Source organism: Lithobates pipiens, unplaced genomic scaffold (genome assembly GCF_037356315.1).
Source record: "Lithobates pipiens isolate NorthernLeopardFrog02 unplaced genomic scaffold, aLitPip1_a1.2 Scaffold_19, whole genome shotgun sequence".
Classification (NCBI taxonomy): Eukaryota; Metazoa; Chordata; class Amphibia; order Anura; family Ranidae; genus Lithobates; species Lithobates pipiens.
Window position 1 is genome coordinate 359134899 of NW_027507764.1, and position 20515 is coordinate 359155413.

Here is a 20515-nt window from a genome sequence, read left to right on the forward strand (position 1 = left end):
TATTGCCCATAAGAATATACTTTGCAGTGAGTTCATTTTTTAAGAATTCCCATTTCTGTGCCCATTGATGCCAATATTCTTTCTAAGTCCTGGAGAGCAGCCCTCATTCTTGGAAAATTTGCTCTCTTGAAATTAAGTGCTTTTTTATCTTTCCTGTATGTGATTTTTGCTTACAGCTAACATCAAATGAAATCATGTTATGGTCACTGCTACCCAGGTGTTCCTTTATCTGAACATTAGTAATACGCTCTGCATGGTTTGAGATTACCAGATCCAACAGAGCATCATTCCTAGTTGGGGCCTAAATAAAGTAGACCATAAAATTGTCCTGTAACACTTTCACTTATCAGATCCTCCACTCCCCAGCAAATGGTGCTCCCCTAAACTCAAGCATTGGGCTGTCCCTTGGCATCTTCACATCCAATGCAGGGCTATGGTTCCTCGGCGGAGAAGAGGCTGCAGGGAACGGTCTAGCAGCATAAAGAAGCTTGTTGGATGAAACTGTAGTACTTGGTCCCCTAGACATAAACAAGCAGATAGAATTTTTCGTTTTTCCAAAGTTCAGCTTTAATGAGGTTTTCCAGTTGTAGGCATAAGTGAAAACACCTGTAAATGTGCCCCAAGCTCAGAAGCAGTGCTGGGCAGCAGCTCCGAGGCTATTGATCATCAGGCCTACTCTGCTGGCCTAAGTGCCACATGAGTGGAATAGGAAACTCATGCTGCATCCTTATTGCAGTGTTTACCTTAATTTTATTTTGATTGCAACTTTTACATTTTTTCCATGCTTGCTGTTTCATATTTTGTAATATATTCTGATTTGTGGATTAGCAACTCGATGGAGCTCTCAATGGCTATGTGCTATCACTGGGCCTACTGTTTAACATAAGATTTATATGAAGAGAATTGCTTTGACAGGTCATCTGATTGCAACTTGTATTGTGAGAAGCAGTAATGGACAACTAATTTGCTGTTTACATGTTGCTTTGCAATTCTACAAACATGGTTGCCCCCACAGAAACAAAGTTTCTAACCACTTGACCACTGGAAAGTGTTACCACTTCATTGCTATTCAGATCTGTGCTACTTTAACTGGCAATAGTGTGGTCATGCAACACTGCATGCAAATCACATTTATATAATTACATATAATAACATAAATAGAACATTCTTTTTGTGTTATTTGATCACCACTGGGGTTTTTATTTTTTGAATATATAAACAAATATAATAATACAAAAATAATAATAAAAAAAGTATAATAAATTTGGCAAAAAAAAAAATCTAATGTACTCATAGATTTCAACCCAGAATGTATTCTGCTATGTCTTTTGTAAAAAAATAAAATAAAAAAATCCCAATAAGTTTGTATAGTATGTTGTAAAGGTATAGTGTCTACAAACTATGATATATATATATATATATATATATATATACACACACATACATACACACTAGAATTTACGCTGCTATAGACACTATACTGTAATGGCAATGATCAGTGACTTATAGTTTATTATGATAGTGTGGCAGGCAATTTGGTGCTGAGGGACATTGACTACATTAGTGACAATGATACAGTGATAATACTGTACACAGTACTAATGACTGGCTGGGAAGGGGTTAACATCATGGGGCAATCAAGGGGTAATGTGTCTTGCGTTTACGTCCTAATCTGGCTGTTTTTTCTCCCTGCTATGGGGAAAGAAATAGCAAGAACGCTGTTCTCTGTACACAGAGTTCTGTATGTTTGTAAACACAGAATGCTATGTGTGATTGGACACAGCCAAAATGTCAGCAGAAATCATTGGTTGAGATCTATTGTCCACAGTATGGGTCAGCAGGGGGCAAGCCAGTAACGTACGTGTATATATATATATATATATATATATATATATATTTACTGTGGGGTCAGCAGCTGGGTAAAAAAAAATGATTTACACTAATATGATCTGTTCTATACATACTGTATATAATAAGACCTTGCATGGGAGCAAAACATAGGTCAATTTATTATTGATCACCTGAAAATTCAGGTTGCTTAGTTGTAACCAAATTACTTCAGTATATTGAATCACTGGCCAAGATCAGGTATTCAGGTCATTAGTTTTTACTTCATTACCTGCATAGTTGTTCCAAGTCAGTGACTTCAAAGAATTGAAGCAGATGATCAGTGTCACTGCCAAACAAATAGTCTTTTCAGAAAGGGGGCAATATCTGCAGCTCTCATGGTTTGTTTATGTCCTGTATGCGACTACTCCTCATGTCAAAGCTAAACAGGGATGAACCAGGAAAAAACAAAATAGCTCAGTTCTCTTGCACTCCTCTTTTAGCTCTATGGAGCCTGTGCTGCCATAGTTTGGTCGCTGACCCAGAACCGAATTACAGAGATAAGGAGATCTGACTTTTTTTACACTAGGAAATGCTTGTTTTGTCTGTGACTCAGAACAGTGTTGCCAACTGTTAGTATTTTTACTGGCAGTCAGTAAAAAAAACTGTACTTTTTTTTCTGCCAGTAAATGCCAGTGCCAAGGAAAGGTTGCCAGTAAAAAATATGGCTGTGACACTCAGCACTGCACATGTGCAGTTCCAGTCCGGAGCCGGCCAAGACCATTCAAGTGCATGCTATCATGTGTTCCGGCGGGCTTAACAGATGCGGTGTCCGAGTGTGTTGTGCGATGTCATGGCAGAAAGGAGCCAAGAGGAGCAGCCAAAGCCTCATGTGTGTGTCTGCAAGGCAAGCCCAGAGCGGGACTTTCAGTGCTGTTTGGACTGGAGTGAACGGAAGGGTCCATCTGCCGTGGAGAGAGACTGTCACTGTGACTCAGGAGGGGACATGTCATGTTGGTGAGGTGTCATCATCTGTGCTGCTGCAGACTGCTGTCAGTATCACTGTCAACTTGATGTGTGTGTGCGCATGCCCATTCTAATTTCTTGCCCTCCTGAGTTACTTACTATAGCGGAAAAAAAAAATTGTCTTAATATCTACCTTAAATGACATCGCTGATTGCATATTGTACTTATTTGTAGCCTAAATACTGAAAACAGTTATTTTGTAACTTTTAGAAATGCCAGTAAATTATGGGTGTTGTGTCAGTAAATTTCAATCTGGTAAGTTGGCAACACTGGCTCAGAAGCAGCAAGTCAGACACAGCTAGTCATTTAGCATTTTCTGAAGGGGGTCAGCAATGGCAGCCCGCTGTCTTTAAAACATTTAATCAATGTGCATGGAAGTTTTCTCACCAATTCCCTGTTCATTATCTTTGCTGATTAGAGGCTTTTTTCACATCTTAGTAAGAAAGCCACTTGTGTTAATTCCTTTTCAAGAAACAATCATTCAAGCATATGCGTTTCATATGTAGATTTTGGCAAAATGGATAACCATATACAGTGGAGTAAATAATTATTTGACCCCCTGCAGATTTTGTAAGTTTGCCCACTTACAAAGATATGAAGGGTCTATAATTTTTTTTTTTATCATAGGTGTATTTTAAATGATAGAGACCTGAAAAAAAAAAAAATCCAGAAAAAAACACATCATACAAATGTTATAAATTAAGTTGCAGTTCAGTGAGTGAAAATGAAATGAAAATTTTCTATAGGATTATGGTCTGGAGACTGGCCACTCCATGACCTTAATGTGCTTCTTCTTGAGACACTCCTTTGTTGCCTTGGTGGTATGTTTTGGGTCATTGTCATGCTGAAAGACCCATCCATGGGCCCATCTTCAGTTTTCTGGCTGAGGAAAGAAGGTTCTCATGCAAGATTTTACAATGCATGACCCTATCCATTGGCCCCTAAATGCAGCCTAGCCAAGAACATGTCCTAAAGCATAACATTTCCACCTCTGTGCTGGACTGTAGGGATGGTGTTCTTAGAGTCATAGCCTGCATTTTATTTTTCCTCCAAACACGGCAAGCCCCCCCCCCCCCCCTCCTCAAGTAGGCACATGTACAGTCCTGTCTGAAGCTAGCCAAGGAACATCTAAATGATTCTTAGGATTGGGAGAAAGTCCTGTGGTCAGATGAGACCAAAAAAATTCAGCTCTTTGGCATGAACTCAACTCGTCATGTTTGGAGGAAGAAAAATGCTGACTATGACCCTAAGAACACCATCCCTACAGTCAAGCACAGAGGTGGAAACATTATGCTTTGAGGCCGTTTCTCTGCTTAAGATGGAGGCCGACTTTGCCAAATTGAGGGGCCAATGGACGGGACCATTTCCCGAAATTCCCCCTGAGGAAGATACATTTCCCGGTATCAACACATGTTGGTGAGGGGACAGGGCTGTTTGTGACACAGTTGAGTGTTCTCAGAGCGGGAGAGGACACACCAGCACAGCGCCTTTATATTTTTTTGGCTTGATACAGAGTGGTGCACTCTATTAAATGTGAGTACCATAATATAGGGAATATTGCCATTTTAAATTAAACGTTTAAAACGGTAATACACTATCCAGTTTCCTCTGTTTTTTCCATATGAGTATTGCTGCAAGCAACCATCCAAGGATCTAAATGCTGACCATAAACCCAGAAGTGGTTTAAAAGCATGTTTTGACTGAGCTTAAGTGCAAGGTCACACTCTAAGGTGAGCGTATACACTAAAGGGGAGCACAAGAGTGGACACAAGCACTTTACTGTTTTATCATCTGTTTTATCATCTGCAATGAGCACCAGAAGAATGGAGTAGTTATGAATGGACTTTATGCTGCAATTTTATGGACACAGATTAATGCATGAATTTGTTTGGCACAAGAGCACTTGAAACATGGTTCACTTTATTTATATATTGATTATTATAAATTGATGCACTTTTATATAGATTATATAAATTACAGGTTGTCCCTGCAATTATCTCAGTATCGCACGGGGTTGAACATTTCTATTGCATATGAATGCTACATGTGTATATAGAGGTGTGTATGCTATACAGGTTGCTATTGGGAGGATCGCATAGGATTGCAATTTTTAATTGTTCATGATTGCAACTTATAATATAATAAAAGGCATAAGATTGCATTATTATATTCACTAGATTTTTTATATAGGATTAGAATATCTCACCACCACTATTTAACTGTAACCAGTAATATTATGATTTAGCATGGTTACCGTATGATTACATTTGGATAGCGCAGCACTATATTGGTATAAAACTTAATTTATAGCGTTTGTTTTTTTTTGAATTTTGGTTGATATTCTGTCTCTATCATTTTATACACCTATGATAAAAATGATAGACCCTTCATTTCTTTGTAAGTGGGCAAACTTACCAAATCTGCAGGGGATCAAGTAATTATTTTCCCCACTGTATAAATATATCACTGAATATGGGAAATTCTGAACAAAAATGAAAAACACTCAGTAGCACTAAACTCACCTCCACTGCAGTGATGCAACATCCATGAGCTCCTTCACTGGAGCCGGCGTCTTCTACTCAACTTCATTTGGGATCTTTGACCATCTTGATTGGCCGGCCCTGGTTGACATAACTCACATGCATACGCATGGAGGTTCATGCATCCCAACACTCAGCAGAAAGACTGAATATTGCAAACAGGATAGCAAGAAGGGCGCTTTTTTTTTTTTTAACAGCTATAGTAAAGCTGTCAATACATTTCCTAATGGTAGCCAATACCTGTGGATGGCTCTGTCGTGACAGCCCACACAACAAAAGTAGATTTTTCAGTTGACCTTTGTAGAAGTAGCTGGTGTGAAACGCTCAGCCAAACTGATTGCACTCCATCGGATGAAAACACTGGAATTTTGCAGCAGACTACAATAACCAGCAGCTGATATTCCTCTATCTACACCGATTGGTATGAATGTGGGAATCAATGGATTTGTGTTTGGCCAGAGCTCAATAGGCACCAGAGTCTGACCCACAGCTGTCACTAAGCCACAAATTGGTGTGAAGACAAAGGTATTCAAATAAATTTATAAGTTAAATCAGTGATATACATGGGGGAGGGGGTACAAGGGACTATAAAGTTCTAAAAGGAGCGAGACTTCCACTGAGCTTTCATCATCTGATTTGTGCTCTGATGGTAGCAAACGGTAGATTTTTTATTTGTGATCGATTTAGAATAGAATAGGCCAGGATTTGTGGTATGAAATTTTATTCATCAAGGAAAAGCACACAGTAATTGGCACAGGAAAAAATCTAATACTGATTTAATGAAGTGGGAATTTTCCTCAGGCTTACATCCTTGATATGTATTACAAAACTGAATTCCCATGTGCCCTCTCTCCGGAGACATACGTCCTCCGAGGTAAACGAAACACTGAGTACATACGGCGTCACAAATAATTATCTATTAACTGTATTTATATATTTGGACTCATTTCCAATTGTGCAAATCCACAATTTCTGCCCGATGGCACGCGGCCATATTGCTAAGTATTTAACCTTCAGTAAACAGCAGTACAACATTTCCCTTGTAATCTAAGCAAACACTTGCACTGCTGGAATAGTACATAGACAGATCTGCATGCCTAGGGAGATTCAGTTGCCACCGCCGGCTCCTTTCTACACAGTTGTCTTTATTTCAAACACTCTTATCCTCATAAAATGACCCCAATACACAATCGTTTGTGTAAATCAGTAAAGGGAACCTTTGAATTGTATGTGAGCCGGTGTTTGGACTTTAGGGATGTATTAGTACAGGCTAGCTTTTGTTTCCAGAAAACACTGAGACGCTGTTCATGCTGTGTGTGAATCACTTTCATCGCTAGCATCACAATGGGTTTTTACAATATGGCTAACACTTGGAATTACAGAGTCCACATGGACGTCCTCCTCATCTGATTGGATAACCGGTGACTCCTCTCCGTCTTCACTGTTTTCCTGACTGGCTGAATCAGTGCATGTGGAGGACAGCGAGGACAGTTTCTGTCGAAGCTCTGCTTGGCTGGGGACCTGAAGAGTGATCTCATTGCGGCAGGAATCAAAATCAGGGCCTTCAACATCAAAAGAGAGCACAAAAGAGGGTTTGTTAGAAAATGGATTTAAAAGGTGTAATTAAAGTCCGTTATAATGCTGTAAAGTATGTAATGGCTCATTCACACTGTCAGTGAACTAAAACACTCAGTTTCTATCTTGTACTACAGCAATGTATAAAATGTTCGGTAAAGGTCTCCTATAGGATATTATTATTTCAGATACTGATATAGCAGTCAATTTACACAATGCTTTACACATATATTTCACATTCACACCAGTCCCTGCCATTAAGGAGCTTACAAGCTAAGGTCCCCAACTCACATTTATACATCCACATAATAGGGCAAATTTAGAAAGAAGCCAATTAACCTACCAGCATGTCTTTGGAGTGTGGGAGGAAACTGGGGTACTCGGAGGAAACCCACGCAGGCATAACGAGAACATGCACACTCTAGGCAGGTAGTGCCGTGGTTGGGATTCAAACCAATGACCCTAGTGCCGCTAGGCAAAAAAGTGCTAACCACTGTGCTGCCCTATATGTACCAGTGAGATGTAAAGGGAGCTCACTGATAGCAGTAGGTTGGTGTGTACACTAAATTGAAGACCCTGGACTCCCCTAAGATGGATAGAATATGGAAGGTGTGGAGAGCGGATCTGCTTGACCTTGACTGGGAAGACTGCTTTGACGATAGCATGAAATTAACGAAAGCAAAGCACCCGGAAACTGTCTCCCATTTATTCCAGTGTGTCTTTTCACACCGGGCAGTGCAATTGTGGGACGTTCCGAAAAGTCCTGCAAGCAGCATCTTCCAGGCGAGTTGGGAGCGTTGTATTTAGCGCTCCCAAAATGCCCTGCCCACTGGACTGAATGGGCAGCGCTTTCAAAGGGACTTAAAAGCGCTGCAAAACTGGATTTTTTTAACCTTTTTTGGATGAAAAGCACTGCTTAAACAGCGCTGAAGCGCCACTAAGACAAGCATCACTTTAACGCCAACGGCTGTTGCTTTCAGTGTGAAAGCAGCCTTACATATATCAGTAGGAATTGCCCTAAAAAGTTTGATATGGTATGGGAGCCATGGACAGCCTAGTAAAGGAGTTATTCTCACCTGCCTACCTTGACTGTGGTGCTGGGTGTCTGTATTGCCCTATTGTGGTTGATGTGTGATTTGTCCCGGGCTGAGGGCCTTGCTCTTGAATCTATGTAGGATTGGGTTACTTTTGTTTGTTGCAAGTGGATATTATACTGTTAATACGGTCATGATTTGTGCGGTTATTGTACCATCAAGTGTGTTTGAACTCTGTACCATGCCATTGTTTCAATAAAGGAACATTTTGTGCTGTTAAAAAAAAAAAATAATAATAATTAAGACCTTGACTTAAGCAGGGTATACACTGACCATAAATCATCCGGTTCAGCAGAAGCAAGTACATTTTGGCCAGTGTGTACTGCTGACTGTTCAACAGAAGCAGATTTAACACTTGGCTTCTGTTGAACGCTCCTACTAGAAAACCAGCATTTGCTCAGCACCTTTTCGGCCAATGGCTGCAGCTCTGTATTCTAACATTGGGGAGTCCCTGATGTCAGAATACAATCGCTCAGCAGGAGAGATCCCTGCATCCACATCATTTGTGTTGATGCAGGGATATGTCCCTTTTTTCTTTTTCATTCAACCCACTGGTTAAAAAAAAAAAAAAAATAATAATCTGAACGTGTCTGCCTTGCTTTACTCCCTCCGCCCTCAGATTTCTAGATAAAAGGTTTATGAACAGAATGTTTTTTTTTTTCCATCTGGGCCTGATGTATTGCACATTACATGTGTTTAATGACAGACACCTTCATGGCATAAAGCTTGCATTCTAATTTACTTGCTGCAGGTGTTCAGCTGTCAGTGAAGAATGTGTAAAGTGAGGTTTTAACAAGCTTTCCTATGGCCCTCAGCTGGATTATTTGTGATAACATTATCCAGTTTATTTGCTGTAATATATTACTAAAGCATAACTGTAGTCTTAAAAAAAAAAAAACAATAACACTGTCAATGAGCTATGAAACTGCAGACAAACATATATACCTGTTTATAGGAGAAATTCTTCTTGAAATCTTAGAGCAGCCCCTTACATTTATGGTTAGTGGTCCGAATGCCACCCCGACAGGCAGCTAAAAAGATTTCTGGGTTTGGCTCTATGCAGGTATCAATAACAAAAAGATCAAACAGTAACATCTAGAGGAACCCTAGGGTTCCACAGCACACTGACTGCCATTGGCTGTCTTAGACCCCTGAGGCAGTTTTCAGGTGTCTTAGCAATAGAAATAGCCTCTGAAAAGTGCCTGAAAACCGCCTCCCTTTCATTGCAATGGGTTTTCACACTGGGGCGGTGTGCTTGCAGGACATTGCAAGCAGCATCTTTGGGGTGGGTTGGGAGCGCTGTAAATAGCGCTCCTAAAATGCCCCTGCCCATTGCAATGAATGGTCAGCGCTTCCAAAATCGCCTGAAAGGGCAGTAAAAGGGGTCTTTGTGTTTTTTTGTTTTTTTTAGATCATGTGACCTTAACCCTGGCCCACTACCAAAAGTGCAGCTAAAAATGCTGCTAAAGCATGGCAAAAACGACCGGCGCTTTAGCGGCACTCTGGTGTGAAAGGGGTCTTAGAGTGTACTTTCCTGCCCCTTTACTACATCAGATAGGGCTTACTCTGATTTAAAGGTTAAGCTTAGTTTTGGAGCATGTTACACTCATATTTAGGATTTAACATACTCCCGCACCTCCTCTCCCCTCAATATCTTCTTATAATAACTAGTCCATATGGGGTAGGTTGTGTTAAATGAAAGATTGCAGCACCAACTGAGTGTGGAAAAGTGTAGCTCTCCACTCAATACATTTTCCAGAAAAAGAATCCCACTTCCTCAGGAGTAAAACTGAAGTGATATTCTATATTAGAATAACATACTACATTATAAACAGCCTACATGTAGAGTTTCATATGAGGATGGGGGTGGAATTCTTTGAGTCCCAGGTTTGGACTCCTTTTTAGTGCACAGGCACAAGCCCTTTTGAGTTATGTATCTGCGTGGTACCTCTACTATGATTCAATGTCATATAACCACAAGATGCTGCCCCATGGCATCCTATGGCGATCATTACCATAGTATGTGCACATACATGGCTTTGGTTTCTATGTATGCATGCTACAGGATCTATTTCATGGCGGCATCACATGCTGTGGCTTACAAATGCCATCATGATGGGGACAGACCAGTTATAAAGAATGAAAGGGAAGCTCAAGCACTCTTGGGGCCCTGAAATGTGAGTGCCATATGGACAGTTTTGGGATTTCCCAACCGGCCGCATAAAGAAATCCATTTAACATGCACCATCACGTCTTCCAGGATTATTTCTTATTCTCTGGTCAGTACTGTCTGGTCATGGGCTTATTAGGTAGTTCCTATCAGCAATTTAATTTACATGGGTGCCAGATCTGTTAGTGGGTGGAGTGATCCATCTATTTATTAATCTATTATTCTGGAAACCTAACTGCCATCATTTTTGTTGCTTTTTGGTCTGATGTCCGGCTGTTATCGGGTAAGTGAATCATTTATGCAATTGGAATAAGATACTACAGATCTTAAAGAGACAGGATTCTGGGATTTGTGTGAATACTTACTAACTTCAGCAGGTACTGATATTTCTTATTATATAATGGACATGAGCCCTTCCGTATGAGAGCATACTATTAAAAGGTCCTCTTTCTCTGACCCGTGTAAATCTAACACATTTTATATATATATATATATATATATATATATATATATATATATATTCCTTTTATAGAAACTTCCTGGATATAGATTATTTTAATCCATATTAGTGATGCCCACCTCTCTATGTTTTCCTTAGCACAGCACCAGTGCTTGCCCCTGAAAAATGCACGTAGACAGTAAGTATATAACAGTGGTGGCCTGTCCATAGGGTGCCGCCCCCCTCCCCCCATCCATGCATCCGACCCCCTAATCTAAATGCCGGACACATGGATTTCAATAGGGATTTTTTTTTTTTAAGCACATGATTGAGGCTCCAATTGGCTTCATAAAAAGGGTCTGCACAGAGCACAGAGACCACCCACTTGTGTGAATTAATTGAATTAATATTCGCTATTGTCTTTCTGAATCTCCTCCCAGCCAATCAGGAAGCAGTTCCCGAGACTGAGTGGCCAAAGAGTCTTAGGACTCCAATTGGGTCTCAGTCAGGACCCAGTATGTTCTTTTATTATAGAATATCACCTCATTTGTACTCCTGCAGAAGTGGAATACTTTTTCCAGAAAAATGCGTTGAGAGCTACTTTGTTCCACATCCAGTTGGTGCTGCAATCTAGGGCTGAAACAACTAATCAATTATGAAATTAATCGGCCAGTAACATAATTGAGTTAAAGAAAAACTAAAATGAGTCCTTTATAGTACAAAAAGAGCAAATAATCGCTACTGTAAACATTACTTTCACAGTTCTACAGTAAAAAATATATGAAATGAACCCCTTACAGTAGTGATTATCTGCTTTTTTTTAACCCTATTATGTTACTAAACATCTTAGACCTGGTTCACATTTATGTGTTTTTTGCAGCAACGCACTACAGTTCATTTACGTGGTTTCCTATGGGGCTTTTTTCAGCTGCTGCGTATTTGGAAAGGGTCAGGGATTTAAAATTACATTTTTTTTTTTTTTGAAGGAAGACAGTTTGTTTTCTATATAAAAAAAAATTTGATCCGAGCCTGATATTTACCAGATTCACCCTTTAAAAGAATATACAGTATATCTCCTCTAATAGTATATACAGTATATATTTTCTGTCTGTTATTCTCAGAGTGTATTAAATATTTTGCTCCCTAACCATATAGTTGGTTATTTATATTTACCACTGCATAGAGATATTTAAGAATAAATTGCCTTTTGTTTGAAACTGTACATATTAACTAAATTATACACCACACTTTTTTTTTTTATATTATTAACCGATTCATCAAAACAATATTCGGCCAACTAAAAGATTATGAAAATAATCGTTAGTTGCAGCCCTACTGCAATAATTCAGTTAACACAACCTACATCATATGTGCTAGTTTTTATAATAAGATATTAGAAAGTTATTGAAGGGAATGACAGTCTAAAAACTGGAAATGTAATAAAACTCAAATTGAGGTTATAAAATATGGAATTATAACTGTGAACACAAAAATTTTGTTTTAATCATATCATCTATTGGTGGATGCCTTCAAAGTCTGTTTGCCTATTCCTTTGGTTACTATCGATCTAGGATGTGGTATACTGTACTAAACCAGACCATATTCTAGTTTATTGCGATAGCATGTGCACAAATGTGTTCTCAATTTACTGTTGTCATAAACTGCCCTGAATTTTAAATGCTGCTATTGCTATAGTGTTGTCATATTGCACTACAGGATATAAATCACTAATGTGTTCTGAAGCTGAAGTCCAAGGAGAAGAGTAAACAACAAATACCGTGCTCTGCACAGGCTGCTTCTGCCCCAGGTCTGTCTATCTTATAGCCAGCCAGCTATGGCAGAACTGAAAGTTGTACACGTAGATCAGCTCTGTTTCCCCAAGTGAAAAGGAGACTCAGGGCTCTGTTTCAACAACTCAATGCTGGTCTTCAATTTGACAGCTTCAAAACATTCTCAATCTCAAAAAACTGTCCCCGATTTCTGTACAAATAACTTATTAATGTTATATGATCTTCAAGTCATAATAATGAATAAAGCTAAAGCCTAATAAAGACTTGGCTGAAGCAGAAGTAAGCTCAGCAATGGCAAAGTGTGTGAAAGACATTTAGAATCCTCCTTCATAAACATTAAAGCAAAACTCAATTAGTTGCTGCCGATTACGTTTGTACAGCAGGAGGCATTTTTGCCCCTTAATATACAAAAAAATTGTTTCATGTATGTTTTTGGGGCATCTTGCTTTAGCCACCGTCACAAAAAGCCAGCACAGCAGGTGCTTAATCAAAGTAAAAAGGTGTGGAATGGTAAGGGCAAGTATACAATAGAAACATTCCAGCGTACTCAGCCATATTAAACTAAAAAATAAACTGAAATTAAAACCTTGGCAATGACTTTCTCATGTATTCTCAAACAATGAAAACTCTGTTTTTATTGAAATATTATAAACAGATATTAGGGTTATGTTGTCCTCTAGAAGAGCGGAGTTTGGAGTAATTTCTGTATTCTAATATTAATTGCGTCTCCCATTTTGCATTTTTGTAGTTGGGTTTAAACTGATTTTGCAGTTGTGCTGTTTAGGACATATACACATATAATGTGTGCAGCAAGGTGTCATGGCCTCCAGGAAAGCATACCCATAAAATGATAGCTCATATATATGGCACAATGTGGGTGCGGCCATTGGGGACCATGCTGTTTGTAGGTACCTTTACAATGGTGCACACCTTCCCATTTATTCAAAAATATGTACACTTCACTCCCAGTGCCCCACTTGTCCACCTGCTCCTTCTCCTGCCTGCAGTTTTCCACTCTGTATTTCTTCTCTCCTATCCCTGCAGCATCACCTTTCTACTGACTTTTGCCTCCCTGTCCAGGATCCCCCACATACTGCACTTCTCCATCTCCAGTATCCTGTCAGTGAGCCAGTTGCAAGGTAGTCTTTTACTGGCCACATTGCTGAGAATAGTGCTAATCACTATACCTTTTAATGCAGATTTTATGTGCATACATTTTTCAGTTCATGACTTTTGTTTCAACAAGAAGAATACAAAGGGTGGAATAGTGGCAGGCATGTACTGGCCATCGGGACTACCGGGAGATTCCCGGTGGGCCGATGGCTCAGTGGGCCGGTCTGGTGCAGTCCTGGAGCCGCTCCTCTATGACAGTGAGTGATCTCAATTTCACTCCTGTCAGGAGGAGCAGTTTCTGTGATATGCTGGAGAGAGCATTAGGCTTTCTGCTCCCTCCAGCCTGCAGGGGGAGATATACACGGTCAGCAGACTTTCCTTCCTCTCTCCCCTATCACTTGTTATCACATGACTGGAGAGAGGAAGAAGAGAGGCTGCCGTGCCTTTAGAACTGTGAGTACATGTGGGAGGGGGACACTCTGATGTAAGGGGGCTGCTGAAGGGAAGCTGATGTAAGGGGGCTGCTGAAGGGAAGCTGATGTAAGGGGGCTGCTGAAGGGAAGCTGATGTAAGGGGGCTGCTGAAGGGAAGCTGATGTAAGGGGGCTGCTGAAGGGAAGCTGATGTAAGGGGGCTGCTGATGAGAATCTGATGTAAGAGGGCTGCAAATGAGAATCTGATGTAAGAGGGCTGCAAATGAGAATCTGATGTAAAGGGGCTGCTAATGAGAATCTGATGTAAAGGGGCTGCTAATGAGAATCTGATGTAAGGGGCTGGTGATGAGAATCTGATGTAAAGGGGCTGGTGATGGGACTCTGATGTAAGGGGCTGGTGATGGGACTCTGATGTAAGGGGCTGGTGATGAGAATCTGTGGTAAAGGGGCTGGTGACGAGAATCTGATGTAAAGGGCCTGGTGATGGGACTCTGATGTAAAGGGGCTGGTGATGAGAATCTGATGTAAAGGGGCTGGTGATGGGACTCTGATGTAAGGGGCTGGTGATGGGACTCTGATGTAAGGGGCTGGTGATGAGAATCTGATGTAAAGGGGCTGGTGACGAGAATCTGATGTAAAGGGCCTGGTGATGGGACTCTGATGTAAAGGGGCTGGTGATGAGAATCTGATGTAAGGGGCTGCTGATGAGAATCTGATGTAAGGGGGTGCTGATGGGACACTCAAAACGTAAGTGGGCCGGTCTGGATGACATCCAGGGCCGAATTTCTGTCCCAGTCCAGCCCTGAATAGTGGACATGTTAACAAGGAATCAATACTTGTAATACACATTTAAATACGTTTCAGTTGGACAGACTGCTTTGAGTAACAGTGCAATAGTACAAAAAAAAACTAATTAAGATAAAAGCGATAAGCCATCAATATCATGAATCCATTTAAAGATACATGAAACATGGATATCACCTTAATGCATCCTTTGCATTTTTTCTAGTAAAGATTCCGCAGTTCAATTCCTCTATAGTATAATGTTATACAGAACAGTGTGGGCACATTTTTTTTTACATCTCTGTATTCTAATTTGAACAATATAGTCTGGGTCCTGGGTAGCATCATTAATGTGCATGTCTCCTTGAACACTATATTTTTGAGCGCTGTTCTACTTAGTAACTGCACTAAGCCCAAGTGAGTGAAGCTGGTTCAGGCCTTCAGCGAGTGCTGCTTAGATACTTGGCAGCAAGCAACATTCAGGGAATTGGGGGTTAGGGCTAACAGTGCACACAAGCGTAAGGTCACAGATTGCAGCAAAGTCATGAAAAATAAAAGAAAAGCAACAGGACCATATTTATTTCCTTGCATGCTGATGTCATCCAGGAAGTGCTCACTTCCCTGCAGTGTCTCAGTTCCTAAAGAGTAATGTGATGGCAACTGGCATAAGGTTTTAAACAAGAATGACACAGGTAAGGATAGTTGGTAGTGTTTGCTCCCAGGCCAAACTTTTTCCACTATTCCGTGATCATGCATGCATTGTACTCTTTTTAAAAGCCAATAATTAAAAATACACTAACGAGCTGTAGTAGTGGCTGCGTTTAAAATATTTTATTTTATTTAGTACTAAACAAGAAAAAAAATCTCAGAACAACACTACAAATGTTTCAACAATATTTGATGGTTTCCAGTAAAAAAAAGAAAAGGTATATATGTTATAAAGGACTTTATAGTTTTAGCTGTAGTACTCAGTCTATCATTGTAGACGTCCAGGCAACTTCTGGTGACAAGTAGAAGTTAGTTTGGCCCATTCACCACATTTCCTGCTCAAAGCGAGTCTAACCTTTGTCTTCAACATCAGGTGCCGATGCTCCACACAATGCTACTTTTGAAAGACACTTCCTACAATCACAGCACAATTCCTGCCTTAAAAAATTATACCAAATACATAGTAAGCAAATACAGTCAAAGAACAAAGACACTTCCCTACAAGCGCATCCAAAACAAGCTTTTCATAATTATTGTTTATTGTTTAGATTAATTGGATAATAACCTTAAAAAGTGTGGTGTATAATTTAATATGTAAACTTTAAAAAAAAGGTAATTTATTCTTAAAAATCTCTATGCAGTGGTAAATATAAATAACCAACTATATGATTAGGGAGCAAAATCTCGAATCCACTCTGAGAATAACAGACTCATGTAAAAGTTTACTTTAAACCACTTGCCACCCAGGCCAATTCTGACATTTCTCTCCTACATGTAAAAATAATTTTTTTTGCTAGAAAATTACATTTTTTTTTAACAAAGATCCTAGAGAATACAAGGGTGGCTGTTGCTTGTTTTTATCTCGCACAGTATTTGCGAAGCAATTTTTCAAACACTTTTTTTTGAGAAACAGTTCTGTGCTTTAAAAAAAAAAACAGTAAAGTTAGCCCAATGTTTTTGCATATTGTGAAAGATGAAGTTATGCCGAGTAAATAGATACCCAACATGTCACGCTTCAAAACTGCACACGCTCGTGGAATGGAACCAAAGTTCGGTACTTTAACCACTTGCCGACCGCCTCACGCCGATGTACGTCGGCAGAATGGCACGGGCAGGCATAAGCACGTACATGTACGTGATTTGCCTCCCGCGGGTCGGGGGCCCGATCGGGCCCCCGCCCGGTGCCTGCGGCGGTCGGTTTTCGTTCGGGAGCGATCCCGGACGAGGGGACGGCCATTCATTCATGGCCACCCCCTCGCGATCGCTCCCGACGAATGGAAATCCCCGGTGACATCACTTCCTCTCCTGTAATGTAAACACAGGAGAGGAAGTGATGTATTCTCTCCTCCGTGTCGGTATTTTTCGTTCCGACACGGAGGAGAGCGGATCAGTGAGTTGCACCAACACATCCCACACACAGTAGAACATGCCAGGCACACTCACACCCCCCCTTTACCCCCCGATCACCCCCCCAATTACCCCTGCCCCCCCAGTCACAGTGACACCAATGTCATTTTTTTTTTTTTTTTTTTGCATTGGTGTCATTTGTGACTGTAATAACTGTTAGGGCAGTTAGGGTTAGCCCCCTTTAGTTCTAATGTACCCCCCTAACCCCCCCAATAAAGGTTTAACCCCGTGATCACCCCCCGTCGCCAGTGTCACTAAGGCTGGGTTCACATTGCAGCGGTTTATGAGAACGAATGTGATTCGCACCGCACTGCAGTGCAAATCACATCCGATCTCTGTGCGATTCGAGTTCAGCCATTCGCCGCACCCGCCGCACCCGCCGCAAATTCGCACGGGACCCTTTTTTTGGCCCGCAGCAGAATCGGATCGCATGGGTGTTCACACCATGCGATCCGAGTTTGCAGATCGCACTGCGATATGCGAACTGATCTGGGGGTGTCAGTAACATTTCACTGACACTCCCAGCAGTTCGCATAGGGCAGTGTGAACTGCCGCCGGGAGGCATGCGATGCGGGAACCCGCCGCGGATTCGCGGCGTTTCCGCATCGCTCCAGTGTGAACCCAGCCTAATAAGCGATCATTTTTCTGATCGCCGTATTAGTGTCACAGGTGACGCTAGTTAGGCAGGTAGGTATTTAGGTTCGCCGCAGCTTTTTATAGCGCTAGGGACCCCCATATACTACCGCATAAAGCCCCCTGATTGCCCCCTAGTTAACCCTTTCACCAGTGATCACCATATAACTGTTACAGGTGACGCTGGTTGGTTAGTTATTTTTTTATAGTTTCAGGGCACCCGCCATTTATTACCTAATAAAGGTTTAACCCCCTGATCACCCGGCAGGTGTCATTTGTGACTAATAACTGTTAGGGCAGTTAGGGTTAGCCCCCTTTAGTTCTAAGGTACCCCCCTAACCCCCCCAATAAAGGTTTAACCCCGTGATCACCCCCCGTCGCCAGTGTCACTAAGGCTGGGTTCACATTGCAGCGGTTTATGAGAACGGATGTGATTCGCACCGCACTGCAGTGCAAATCACATCCGATCTCTGTGCGATTCGAGTTCAGCTATACAGATAGTATGGCTGAATTCGTGTCGCACCCGCCGCACCCGCCGCAAACTCGCACGGGACCCTTTTTTCGGTCCGCAGCAGAATCGGATCGCATGGGTGTTCACACCATGCGATCCAAGTTTGCAGATCGCACTGCGATATGCGAACTGATCTGGGGGTGTCATTAACATTTCACTGACACTCCCAGCAGTTCGCATAGGGCAGTGTGAACTGCCGCTGGGAGGCATGCGATGCGGGAACCCGCCGCGCATTCGTGGCGTTCCCGCATCGCTCCAGTGTGAACCCAGCCTAATAAGCGATCGTTTTTCTGATCGCTGTATTAGTGTCACAGGTGACGCTAGTTAGGCAGGTAGGTATTTAGGTTCGCCGCAGCTTTTTATAGCGCCAGGGACCCCCATATACTACCGCATAAAGCCCCCTGATTGCCCCCTAGTTAACCCTTTCACCAGTGATCACCATATAACTGTTACAGGTGACGCTGGTTGGTTAGTTATTTTTTTATAGTTTCAGGGCACCCGCCATTTATTACCTAGTCTCACTAGTGTACCCCTAAATTTAGGGGTGTCTACTTTCTAAAATGGGGTCATTTGGGGGGGGGGGTTTGTGCCATCTTGGCATTTTATGGCCTTCAAAACTGTAACGCCCTTAGAAAGCCTGAAGGCGGTGCTTGGTTTTTGGGGCCCCGTACGCGGCTAGGCTCCCAAAAAGTCCCACATATGTGGTATCCCCGTACTCAGGAGAAGCAGCAGAATTTATTTTGGGGTGTCATTTCACATATGCCCATGGCATGCGTGAGCAATATATCATTTAGTGACAACTTTGTGAAAAAAAAAAAAAGTTTGTAATTTTCCCGCAACTTGTGGCAAAATATAAAATATTCCATGGACTCAACATGCCTCTCAGCAAATAGCTTGGGGTGTCTACTTTCTAAAATGGGGTCATTTGTGGGGGTTTTGTGCCATCTTGGCATTTTATGGCCTTCAAAACTGTAATAGGTAGTGAGAAGTGAACTCAAAAAATTACGCCCTTAGAAAGCCTGAAGGCGGTGCTTGGATTTCGGGGCCCCGTACGCGGCTAGGCTCCCAAAAAGTCCCACATATGTGGTATCCCCGTACTCAGGAGAAGCAGCAGAATTTATTTTGGGGTGTCATTTCACATATGCCCATGGCATGCATGAGCAATATATCATTTAGTGACAACTTTGTGAAAAAAAAAAAAAAAAAAAAAAAGTTTGTAATTTTCCCGCAACTTGTGGCAAAATATAAAATATTCCATGGACTCAACATGCCTCTCAGCAAATAGCTTGGGGTGTCTACTTTCTAAAATGGGGTCATTTGTGGGGGTTTTGTGCCATCTTGGCATTTTATGGCCTTCAAAACTGTAATAGGTAGTGAGGCGTGAAATCAAAAATTTACGCCCTTAGAAAGCCTGAAGGCGGTGCTTGGTTTTCGGGGCCCTGTACGCGGCTAGGCTCCCAAAAAGTCCCACATATGTGGTATCCCCGTACTCAGGAGAAGCAGCAGAATTTATTTTGGGGTGTCATTTCACATACGCCCATAGCATGTGTGAGCAATATATCATTTAGTGACAACTTTGTGTAAAAAAAAAAAAAAAATTTTTTTTTTGTCATTATTCAATCGCTTGAGGCAAAAAAATAAAATATTCAATGGGCTCAACATGCCTCTTATCAATTTCCTTAGGGGGTCTACTTTCCAAAATGGGGTCATTTGGGGGGGTTTTGTACTGCCCTGTCATTTTAGCACCTCAAGAAATGAGATAGGCAGTCGTAAACTAAAAGCTGCGTAAATTCCAGAAAACGTACCTTAGTTTGTAGATGTGACAACTTTTGCGCAAACCAATAAATATACAATTATTGACTTTTTTTTTACCAAAGACATGTGGCTGAATACATTTTGGCCTAAATGTATGACTAAAATTGAGTTTATTGGATTTTTCTAATAACAAAAAGTAGAAAATATCATTTTTTTTCAAAATTTGCGGTCTTTTTACGTTTATATCGCAAAAAATAAAAATCGCAGAGGCAATCAAATACCATCAAAAGAAAGCTCTATTTGTGGGAAGAAAAGGACGCAAATTTTGTTTGGGTACAACATTGCATGACCGCGCAATTACCAGTTAAAGCAGCGCAGTGCCAAAGTGTAAAAAGACCTCTGGTCATTTACCAGCAAAATGGTCCGGTCTGAAAGTGGTTAAAATCCCCAAGGTGACGCTCGAAAATATTTGACTGGTTACATGTTTTGAGTTACAGAGGAGGTCTAGGGACAAAATTATAGCTCTCGCTCCAACGTTTGTGTCGATACCTCACATGTATGGTTTGAACACAGTTTTCATATGTAGGCGGGACTTACGTATGCGTTGAATTCTGCGTGCGAACTCGCGGGGACAGGGGTGATTTAAAAAAAATATATATATTTTTTTATTGTTAATTATACTTTATTGTTTTTAGTTTGACATTTAAAAAA

General features: G+C 41.1%; 1 protein-coding gene across 3 annotated transcripts in view; it reads right to left on the reverse strand.

The window, feature by feature from the left end:
* Positions 1 to 6097: 6097 nt before the first annotated feature.
* Positions 6098 to 20515, reverse strand: part of DTNBP1 (dystrobrevin binding protein 1) — a 229747-nt gene continuing 215329 nt past the window's right edge. For 2 of the 3 annotated variants that reach the window (XM_077492227.1, XM_077492226.1), the window contains exon 10: positions 6098 to 6955. In XM_077492227.1, coding sequence (XP_077348353.1) covers positions 6699 to 6955 — 257 coding nt within the window. In that variant the 3' untranslated portion in view covers positions 6098 to 6698. Of the gene's footprint in view, positions 6956 to 15606; positions 15937 to 20515 lie in introns of those variants that run through there. The other variant, XM_077492228.1, reaches the window with a different exon arrangement.